The sequence below is a fragment of the Belonocnema kinseyi genome, chromosome 9, assembly GCF_010883055.1.
Source record: "Belonocnema kinseyi isolate 2016_QV_RU_SX_M_011 chromosome 9, B_treatae_v1, whole genome shotgun sequence".
In the NCBI taxonomy this organism is placed as follows: Eukaryota; Metazoa; Arthropoda; class Insecta; order Hymenoptera; family Cynipidae; genus Belonocnema; species Belonocnema kinseyi.
Genome location: NC_046665.1, coordinates 58,805,501 through 58,817,729, shown reverse-complemented (window position 1 = coordinate 58,817,729; position 12,229 = coordinate 58,805,501). Strand labels below are relative to the sequence as shown.

General features: G+C 34.4%; 1 protein-coding gene and 1 non-coding gene across 2 annotated transcripts in view; both read right to left on the bottom strand.

The window, feature by feature from the left end:
* Positions 1–12,229, bottom strand: part of LOC117180557 (esterase E4-like) — a 59,107-nt gene that overhangs the window by 45,830 nt on the left and 1,048 nt on the right. Inside the window, exon 3 of the mRNA XM_033373052.1 lies at positions 12,031–12,142. Within this exon, the coding sequence (XP_033228943.1) occupies positions 12,031–12,142 (112 nt within the window). The remainder of the gene's footprint in view (positions 1–12,030; positions 12,143–12,229) is intronic.
* Trnap-agg lies at positions 4,347–4,418 on the bottom strand. Its single transcript has one exon. It is a non-coding gene; the product is annotated as a tRNA-Pro (tRNA).

The window sequence follows — 12,229 nt, the reverse complement described above, 5'->3', positions numbered from 1 at the left end:
AAAATATATTGCAAAATACTTAAATGGTTTATCATGCACAAATGCTGGCTGTTATGTTGCGTCGTTTGACTTTTTCCGTTTGCTCGAAAAAAAGTGTCTGACACACTCCAATTTTTTCATATCGCGATCTATTAGATAACCTGATATTTATATTCTCAAATTTCAGTTAAGGAGGTGATATATTCGATTTTAATATTATTTTATTTAAGAATCCCTTTTAATTAAGAATAAAGAAAATAAATTAATATGGGCCTGATCGGGGCCAGGTATGGTTATCTCTGGGCGCAGCGCTTGGGCCCCGATCAGGCATCGCGTTTCATTTCGAGTCTAGCCCTATCTAGATAGCCTGATTTGGGCCAAATTCTGCCCGATCTGGCCCCGATCAGATCCAAATTGGAATTTCTGCACGGGTTCTTGATAGGACGAGTCCGCAGTGCGAGTGTCACCATAATAACGTGTACCTCAAAGCCTACAGAGCTTTGAGAAACTTAATCTTTAACTACACTTATTTAAGTAAGAAATTCAGAATATGAAGACGCATATAAATACTGCGATCTAAAGAGATCTTTTTGATGAAGTTTCATTCAAGCATTCCAAATACAAAGAGTAAATATCTGAGTGCTAATCGCGGGATTTAACAGACGCGCCCTAGGCGTGCTCACACTTACGAGCCACGGGCACAGCGCACGATGAGAACGTGCTGCATCAATGAAGAAACATCCCATTTTCTGTGACTCTGACGTGCTTGTAAGCCTCAGAGTGAAGAATATTGGAACATTTTTCTGTAAGCCAGATGATTTTTTAGACATGCCATATACGGCAATAAATGTCTGTGTAGGAAAAACCGACTTCATCAGAGAGGATTAGGTTCAAGAGCACTGTACAATAGGTTACATTAAATAACGCAAGTGTTTATCTGAGAAATTTTATAAAAAATGTGTACAATGACTCATGTTCACAGGATATCGACTTATTCACAAACAAATTTGGTGAAGAAATTAGTCTTAAACGTAAAAAGCAATGGAAAAATAAATAGATTTCTATCTATGTCCCCCGCCGTAAAACGTACACTCACGAATGTCCCGCTCTGGAGGACCTCTACTATCAATAATAATGCTTTTCGGCACATGCGCAGTTAAAGGAGTCGCGGTCCGTTAGCATGCGATTAATTATCATGACTAATTTTTCACTTCCTTAAAATATTACAATTTGTCAACTAAAAATTAATATAATAGAATCAAAAACCGACTCAAATATTTTGCGGCATATTGAGTATTGCAACATGACCTTACCGTCTTATACGAATGGGTGCAATTGTCAGGAAGGTTAGCACAGTTGTTGACAACTATTCATATACGTATAATATCTTTGACATAGGAATGCAGATAACTTTTTTGGAGGAAATAATCTAAAATCACAAGTAAGTTATAAAGGTCTAAATTTTTAAATGTATCATGCTACGATAGGTGGAAATGTCAGCCGCCAGGAACGTTACATGATTTTTGGTACCTACATGGCTCTGCACTGAAACTGTACATGACTTTTTGGAGAAAAATTTCTAAACGCAACCGTAAGTTATAAACGCCTGAATAGTAATACTTCTCAAGTTTAGAATGATTTTCTCAGTCGTGTTCCATTCTCTCTAAATTTGAATCAGTGAAAAATTCACTGATTGAAATAGTAATTAGACACATAATTGAATAATCAGTGATTTCTGATTCATTCACTAATCAGTTCAGTAACACCAGAGTAAATCATGTGAAGCATAACCTCTACATTTTTAAATTAAGCGTTTTTGTTACTCTTTTACTTAAGTAGCAAGAAGAATTCCTTAATGAAATTAATTTTTTAATTTTTGGACTGCAAATCTGATGAATTACTTCGGGATAAATATACTCTAACTCCTATAAGAAGTACTTACTTAACGGATTCGTACATGAAAGTACAATATTGAGATTAAAGTAATATGTGAGGTTATTTGTCATTTGAAAGCATTGGAACTTTTCACCTTTTTAATATTTGATCATATTCATGGATTTTAAGTTATTATTATGATTCTTTGATTGAATGTACTAAAATATTATTTGATTATGATTGCTAAATTGACATGATGCAGTGCTGCCAACCCTCAAACGTGGTTATTTCACTGAATCAATAAGTAATCTTTCACTAGTTGTCAGTGAACCATTTCTAGCTATTTGAATCAGTGAAATTTCACTAATTCAGATTTAGAGAGTTCTTTTGTCGATTAGTGATCTTTCAGTGTCACGAAATAAAATATCTAAAATTTGAGGTTAGTGTTTCAGATCGGTAACTCACATTTCAAATTTCGGACAGTTGATTGTATTGCAGGACACTGAAAGGTCTTCAATCGACGAAAGAATGGAATATGACTGAGAAATAACATTCTACACTTGAAAAATTTTACTATTATGACATTTAAGAGTTACTTTGACGTATCGAATATTTTATCGAAAAAGTGATCTGCATTCCCATGATGTCATATTAAAATATTCAGTTGAAACTTCCCGTTCGTCCGGTCTCTTTTTTTCATTAGTCAGCCCCTCTCGCGGGCGTGACCGTATAGCCCGCATAGCGACCATGGTGGGAGGTGAAGGAACTGCGCACGGGGAAATTAGTGCGTATAGCGGCAGGGGAACTAGGCGCGCGAGGATATGAGTGGAAATTCAATGTACATACACTTTTATCAGATAAATCATTTATGTACTTCCATTTATTTTTGTTTTGGTTTCTTCAATTGATTTCTTTTTAAAGTAAATTATCTGAGAATATTTGGAAATTTTTTATTGTTATCTTAGGAATCGAATTACACGCTAGATGCAGTCTATGATCCTGAATTTAGAAATCATTGAGTGTCCATTTCGCGCATTCTACGCATGCCAGATGTGCAGAGGACGACTCGAGCTTTCTGATTGGCGGGTTGTTCTTCTTGAATATTGGAATACGACGAAAATATGCTGAACCACGGGTTTAAAGAATGTTACATTTTAGAGAAATCAAGCCTCATACCAACATCAAATATTTCATACAAAATTAAATAACTACAGTGAAACCCTTCAACAGACCTCCCTTCTATAGCCTTCTGAGAATTGAAGCCGCGGTGCAGGTATATGTAACAGTAGCTGCGATGGATCTGCGGTTGTCATTCAGGCGAGCATTCAGGCGTGAACAAACCAAAGCGGAGCAGGCGATAATGAGTTAGTTCCCACCCACTATCGCCCCAAAATCGGTGCTATGGAAAAATTTCACTGTAATTTCTAACAAAACCTCTGACTTCGATCAGATAAGACAACGGTAATACGTGGTTCGGGACTCACACGCAAAATCGAAGGGTATTTTTTGTCGTGGATTTCGGATGTGAGGTTAGGGCAACGATTTAACTTCATCAAATAACTAACGTTGCTTAATTTCGAGTATATCCCTGGCGGACCAAAGGAACCTAATGGATCCTCTACAAAGTACGCGTAAAGACCTCATTGGGTCCCCAATTGGTTCCTTTTTAAAAAACTCGAAAAAACAGCAAAATCAACTTTTAAATTGTTGAAATTCGTATTCTATGTTAAAATTCCATATAGAAGGTCACGGAATAATCGCAATAGTTTTTTTTTTGCAACGGTAAAAAGTTTAAAAAGATATAAGACGTATAACGCCTATTGACTGCTACACTTCAAATACTACAAATAATACAAAACAAGATTGCTATAAATAATTTAAAAATATATTTTTTTACTTGAGTTTAAAATGCTTAATATTATTGAAAATTTTAAAATAAAAAATCATCATTCAAAGTTATTAAATAGATTCTTTTACTAAACATTTTTTTTCAAAATAGAAGAATTTTAAATATTTCAAACCTTCAAAGTTTAATTAATACAAAAAATTAAAAAATCATATGTTTTCTAATTAAAATCTTTTTAAATTATTAAATTTAAACTCGGAGCCTTAAAAATTAAAAAATTTAACACTTTGTTTAAAAATTAAAACATTTTTAAATTATGATCTTCAAACTGAGTTGAAAAAAATGTATTTTAAAATTGCACATCATGATTTTTAAAATTTAATCATATTAATTTAAAGTGCATAGGAGTTTCAGCGGGTTATAAGGGTACAAATTTCTGTTTATAAGAACATTTATATTGGCTTATTTTAAAACTTTTATTTACTAAGATATAATTATTAATTGTCAATCATCAGGAAACACACTAGTTATTAATATTTATTATTATTTTATTAAAGAAAAATTTTATTTAGCTTTATATTAGTAACTGGGTGAAACTAATCAATATAATAAACATTATAGTTGATATGAACAAATGTAAAAAATTGGGTTCGTCCGGGATTTGAACCCGGGACCTCTCGCACCCTAAGCGAGAATCATACCCCTAGACCAACGAACCGATATCTTTTCGAAGTTACAAGTCGCTTGAGGCAAAATTTACCGGTTTACTTAATAAGAAGTTCCACTTACACATATAAAGAGCGACATCGTGTAACGATTATTGCCATATAAAACTAATTACATTAAATATTATTTGTGAATTACATTTTTTTCTTATTTTATTTATCCTTTAACTGGCTAAAAAATTTGTTGAAGTATTTTTTACTCATAGTGCCAGTTAAGAGTTCATAACCCATTGCTAGCTATTTGAATATTAGTGAGATCAATGACTCAAAATACCGTGTCATATCATTCTATAAAATCTATTAAAATTTTGAGACAGTTGAGGTTATGTTTAGTGTCAGTAATTATGAAGCCTCCAAAGCAATGTTAGCGAAGGTGTCTTTTATCTTGTATCGGTGTCACTTGGGTATTTCTGGGGCCAAGCAGTAATACCAATTGTAGTGAACGAAACTTAATTTTTTTTTAAACTTTGACAAGAATGATGATTTTTCTCTTTAATTGAATAGCTTTAAGAAAATAAAGAATTATGAACAAATACACTTATGGTGAGAAATAACTTCATTTCTAAGTTATGAAAAAAATAAAGTTTCCCTCCATGTTTCTTTGTCCAGTTGTTAAAAGGCACTTGAGCTGGAAAAGGGATTCAAGATGTGACCAATCACTCTTCTGTGACCAGTCACTAAAACGTGTTTCTTTAAAGATGTAGCTGGAAAAGGGGTTCAGGGTGTGACTAATCACTCTTCCGTGACTAATTGCAGGAAAAGGGGTTCGAGATATGGCTAATGAGTCTTTTCTGACCAGTAGCTAAAACGTATTGTTGTGAAGAAGGAGCTGGAAAATGGGTACGAGGTTGGGCCAATCACTCTTTTGTGACCAGTTGCTAAAACATATTTGTTTAACCTTTAAAGCGCCCTCCTATGTAATAATTTCACGAAGCGCCATGTGGGGCCGTGGGCGACCCCCGCTGGAAAATTTCATCCTGCAAAGAGAGTATGTGTTATTTCAATTCAATAAAATTATTGGATACTCTCCAACTATCCTTTTAATGTGGAGATAAGGTTATATCAATGAAAACATTTTTGGTGCGCGTGAAAAAAAGGATTTCTTATAAAAACGTGAAAAATGACTTTTTTCATACAAAAAATTATAACTCAGTCAATTCTCCATATTTATACCTAATTCAAGAGAAAAAACTGTGATAGTGCAGTTCCGAAAAAAGGTATTTATTTGGAAATCTGAATTAGGCCATTTCATTAAAAGTGAAAGAAACGGTTTTCAATGATTATTTCATTATGCAGCACCTCTTGCTTTTTTCGAGATGAGAGTGTTCTCTTTGTTCCTTAGAGAGCCGATCTTTTCCAAGAATACTACCAGTTCTCATCAGGATGTCTTTGCGGATCACTGCATTAGGATACCTCTCTTTAAGATGAGGAGTACCGAGATGAATGTACAGAGATTGGAGACAGTCAATGGCATTTAAAATTGTATATGTTAGGAACAAGCGCTTGAAAAAAAAACTTGATACTTTTTTGCAATACTTACACTTCTTTTCACTAGTACGCAAAATATTTTAAAAAATAAATTCGTCTGAAAATATCACAAAGCGACATGTGGGGTCGTGGGGGACCCCAATCGAGACACCGACTGCTTGCAACGAATGCTGGATCTCAACTAATCTACGCAACCACTTTCCAATGCTATAAATCGGAAGAAGAGATGTTTAACTAACGATGGAGGGTGCCACCAAATTTAAATTCACAAATGGGGCTTTGCTATAATCGCGCGAACAAAAATTGGGATCGCCCACGATCCTCATGGCGCTTTAAGGGTTAAAGGTTGAACCGGAAAAGGGGCTCGTTATTTGACCAATAACTCTTTTGTGCACAGTTGCTAAAACGTAATTTTGTAAAGGGGGACCTGGAAGAGGGGTTCGAGATGTGACCAATCACTCTTCTGTGACCATTCGCTAAAAAGTATTTTTTTAAAGGTTGAGCTGGAAAAGGGGCTCGTTATTTGACCAATCACTCTTCTGTGACCGGTTGCTAAAACGTAATTTTGTAAAGGGGGAGCTGGCAAAGAGGTTCGAGATGAGACCAATCAATCTTCTATGACCAGTCGCTAAAACGTATTTTTTTAAAGGTGGAGCTGGAAAAAGGGTTTGTGAATTGACTAATCACTCTTCTGTGACCAGTTGCTAAAACGTAATTTCTTAAAGGGGGAGCTGGGAAAAGGGGTTTGAGATGTGACCAATCACTCTACCTGAGCTATCGGATAATTGAAGATATTTTACACCAAACGTTTTATGGCCATAGCGAATATTTTAAACTGGAGTTTTTTTAAAACGGCGGAAAAATGTACAATTGTCGGTTTCCCCCTGTTTGTGTAATTTTTCCTCTTGATTGTATGTCAATTTGTGCATATGTTTACAAATTTATATTCATAATTTTTTTTATAAAATAGTAAAATTTCGTTAAAGTAGAAAAAGATTTTGCCGAAAAAGAAGGTTCCTTGATGTTACAATTTGCGGAAATAAAAAATTCAAGTCCAGGAAAAAATAGCGGATCTGTATAGACTACGATATTTTAAATCAAAGTAAATATTATATTCATGAAAAATTCCCGACGAATAGTTGTTCGCTACGGACAAGCTATTCGTCGAGAATTCTGCTCCAATAGCCGTTCCGCGACAGGTGAATTATTCGCATAGAATTCTGGTCGCATAGACACTCCGAAAAGTTTTACTGATTTTATTAAATTACCCATTTTTCACGGATTCAAACTTAGAAAGTAGAACTGTGTACACTGTGGAAATATTTGGCAAATTTTCCTCACTCCTTTTTGGGGTAAATTCAACAATTTAGATTGTGAATACATTAGATTACCAGGAGGTACACCAGCTTTATTTTCCTGTATCGCTCCTGGGAGAATTAATGTAAACGTTAACAACAATTTAGATAATCTTAAAAAACAGGGTGAATAAAAATAGTCCTACATATTTGTCCTCTCAAGAACCAATAGTTAATAGTGTAATGGATCTTGCTGCATGTAAAATTAACTTATAGTTACTAAATTGTACTTGTATCGCAAAGAGTATTCTTATTCTAACCTAAATGCAAATTCTTTACTTTAGTCGATTAAATGGACGAATCCCCTGGAGTTAGTCTACATCGAGGGTATAATGTCCGTTATTAAGATCACCCTTCAGGAAAACTCTTTTGTACGATGATGAATGTTCCTAAGTGGCTCGTGAATTAAAGAGGGATTTAGATAAGTATAGAATCTGGGTTTTCGGACACCGACGATAGGACGTACAAGGGGTCGAGACGTCACTATGTTTGTGTAATTGATAAAAAGCGTAAGGAGTTTAAGATTTCTCGCTTTAATGACCTGGCTTCAGATAATAATTCAGTGAAATTCTAGAAGGCGGTTAGCAATTTTAGATTTGAAGCCTCCACTATCTGCCATATTAGCTTAGCAGCATGGCAAGAATTTGCCAATGCAATGTATTCACCTTGTACTGCGTTAAATATCTGCTGGTTTGAAGTCCTTCGTCCTCTCTTGAACTCGGATGACATCCAAAATGAAATTCAAGAAAGTTTTAAAAAATGTAAATTAAGCAAGGCTCACTGGAGAGGATGATATTAGCAAGGAATTTTATAAATATCTCCCTAAAAATTGGCTGCTATATTTTGAGGGCTTGTTTGGAAGGATCTGGAGAGAAGAAGTCTCAACTAATTGGGCAAAAATTCATCTTTTTATAAAACAAAAAAAGCTCCAAAATAGAATCCTCAAATTATAGAGAAATTGCCGTTATTAAATGTGTTACGAAGATTGTCACACTGGTTTTGCTGACCAGGCTCTCCGATGGAGCTGAGAGCTAAGTTTAGGTTTGTGGATTCCAAAAGATAAAGAGTATGCTTGAATGATTTAAGATATGAATTCACAGTAAATAATTTCTTAGAAATACTGCGGATCCGAATGTGGTTAGGCAATATTGGCTTATGATGTTGAATACCACCTCTGCCTTTGAGATGTGTCATTTATTTAAACTAGTCCAAATCATTCTACTTATCTTTACCTTTATAATTAAGACTCAAACATGATCTCTTTTAATCGATTAAGAATATGTTATTATATATAAACCACCCAGTTAACCGCCTTGTCTTAAGATTTTTGCACTTTAGTATGTATTCTTGTTTTAAGCAACCTATTTGTACAGGTCAATGACCCAAGAATCTTATCAATACATAAACAATAATAATAATAATAATAAAATAAATCTCGAAACATATCCGTTTTTAATATTTACACTGAGAAATTTTTTACTGGAAAAATTACTAATAGCGTATTCGGTTATCCTGCACTGGTGCACTCTGATCTGCACCGAAGCAATTCGGAGTGAAAAGGAAGACGTAAGAAGAAGTAAAAAGGAGCGATCGGAGTGCTTTTGGAGTACACCAGTGCAGGATAAACGAATACGCTATAAATTAATTTACAATCGAGAAACCAAGGCGATAATTCGTATATTTTAATACAATAATCGTAAGCTATGCTATTTTTATATGAAATTTTCCAATTGATAATACGAAGTCTTAGTATTTTTTATAGTAAAATCCTAGATAGGATAAAATGGTAGAGACACAATTAAATTATATAAAAAGAGTGGAAGTAATAAGTACCTAAAATAAAATAAAAGACTAAATTTGTAAGGGGAATTGCTATTGTCTGTAGGAATATGAATTATACTATGACACTTTCTATTTATTGTATTATGGAGTACGACAAATTCGGAAGATCGCTCTCGAATATTAGTAAGTGACTTAGTAAGCGAGTCTAGCGTTGGACGCTGTGCAGCCGAGCGTAAACGATGTCAGCCGACCAACGCTCTACTGAAATTCCTTAAATTTATCAATCACTCAATTTGGTTTGATGTAAAGATCGTTATTATAATAAATTAGGATAATTCAAAAAGTTACAATTGAAAAACAAATTTTCCACAGAGAGCAAAAAACTATTTTTCAACCTCGATATTAGGATATCTGATTACGTTAAGATATAGTGCTTAGAATTTTAAACATGTCATCACTGTGAACAATTAATAAATAATTTAATGGAAATCAATTTGAGTGCTAGCATTTGCTTGGAAGATAATATTTCTGCATGTATATAATTATCTATAAACTATATATAATCGTGTGTACTGTACAATTGGAATTTAAATAAATATAATAGTGCGAAAGCGTTCAATATCCCATGATAAATAAGTCTGCATTTACGTCGTATGCTCGTGTAGAAGGATACGTATCGTAACCTTCAACGTGATGCGGCGCATGTTGGGTTTATTTTTTTCGTCTGCTCATCTGACTGTACCAACTTTACTAAGTCGCTTTCTAAATCAATGCACCGGTCTTTCTCGACGTTACTATAGTCCTTTGCAAATATTGAAATCTTCTCTAGAAATAAATGTAAAATTTTTAAATTTTATTCCATGAATTTTGTAGTTCGGTATGTAGTTACTAGTTACTACTCGGAGTAGTAAATACTACAAAAGTTCCGCTGTGTCCCTCCATTGCAACTCAAAAATAGTCAAATCTAGTCTGATTTTTATCAAGTATTGGTATATTAGTAACCGAGTGCCAATTCAATATAATAAACATAATAGTATATTTGAAAAAATGTAAAAACTTGGGTTCGTCCGGGATTTGAAACCAGGACCTCTCGCACCCTAACCGAGAATCATACTCCTAGACCAACGAACCGATCTCTTTCAGTAGCTACAAGTTGCTCGAGGCTAAATTCACCAGTTCACCTGATAACAAATTCCGCTGACGTATATAGATAAACGAAAACGTGGAACTTCTACAGTTTCCTCTATTTTTCTTCAAATAAAATAATAATGATAAACAATTTGTAAAATTTACCTTACTCTTTTTCAAAGTAAATTTCACATTTTACATTCAAACTACATTTTCCCAATAAATTGAAAATTTTTCCCTAAAAAATGAATAAATTCCAGAATAATTAGGCAAAAATAGATCAAATAATTCTAATAAAATTAAGTAAGTTACCTTAATTCACATTGCGATTTTCCTAACAAAGTTAACAGTTTTTTCAAAAGCCAGGAACTTCAGAAAACCACAAATGATGTGGGCATTTATTTAATTTTGGTGAATTTTTACAAATGCTGACTTCATTGTAAAGAAAATATTCAAAATATTTTCAGTAAAAAAGGTACAAGATTGAGTAGCTAAAGATAAGGAATTTAGCTTTATGAATATGAATTTACACTGAAAAAAACTGCATAGATACTGAAATTGTCAAAAATAACAAAACATTAACTGAAGGGTTCTTAACGTGCTTTGGTTACGACTCGTCCCGACGGAACAGCTCGGGAATTGTTAGATGCTTGGGGCCTTAGTCTACCCTACCGAGAAGCAACTTCAGTCGAAGTTTCAAAAATAAAGCTCAATCTGCAACACCCAACCCTACCTGTTTTTGCGAATCTGCTCATTAAGAAGTCCATATTCCTCCAGTATGAATTGCAGCTTATGTTTCATTAACGTCTTTGTTAAAATGTCGACTTTCATCTTGTTCGTAAGGCAGTAGTCGGCCCTTTAAATGTTATATGCATAATGATATTTGATATCAATATACTTGATCCGGTGGCTGAACTTTTGGATATAAATTAATTTCAAAACACTTTGGTTGTCCTCGGATATAAATGAGCATTCCTTTTTGACGCGCAATTGTCAATACAGTACGGAAGGCTTTTTGTGACGAACAGTTCACTGGGTCTCTGTGTTTTGGTTCTAGCAGGATTTCCCAGATTCTTTTTCTGGAAAAAGATGAATTTTTTTCGTCCATCGTTCATTTCCAGTTACCTTATCTGGACCAGATCAAGCTTTCTGCCTCTTACTGGGTTCCTCTTCTGCATCTACCGTCAAATTTGAATTGCCCATGTACCTGTTCTGTGATTGTTGCGCTCGTTTAGTTGGTATCACCTTAAATCGAATTCCCAGGATATGTAATTTGAAATCCCTGCAATCACGTTAACCGAAAAAGCAATACTTTTACTAATCTTGACGCGATATCCTTCAGTATCAAGAAGCCGAAAAGGTTTAGACTCATCTGAATAATCAACAAAGATGAACTTTTTGGCCTTTTCATCGAGTTATATTCTTTTTCCATTAGAAATATGTACACACGCTACACAACCAAAAAAAAATTAAATTGCTTAAATCCAGTGACATTCAGTTCCATAATTTCAATTAGGATCTGTCTGTTATGCAGATTATTGGCTGTGATCATTGTCAACTTCCAACAATTCTTATCGAGATTTGCATGAAACAAAATATATCTTGGCATCTCGATAAGAAACGAATTTTTCCTATTTGTGACTCTATTCTGTTGTGGTGAATACCCCGCGGATAATTGGATTTTGATTTCTTCTTCCTTTAGGTATTTCTGATGATTACTACTCAAGTATTCTCCATTTTGATGTCACCAAACCATGTTTGGCTTATTAGTAAATGAAGTCTCCATAGCTTTAACGAATTTCCTAATGAGTTCACTCCTCTCTTGTATTGCATAAAGTGCACTGTCGTGTACCTGCCATATTCGTCGATGATGGCCATAACGTAGCTTTTCTTTTTTGGTATCTGTGTTTGCATAGTGCTGCAAACATCTGTATGAGACAGATCGAGGGTCAGTGATCCCAGATCTGAAACGAGACGTGGTCCAATACTATGACACGTCTGTGTCCGTGTGAATATGGTAGGAGACGATATAAATGCCTGGGTTGCGCGCG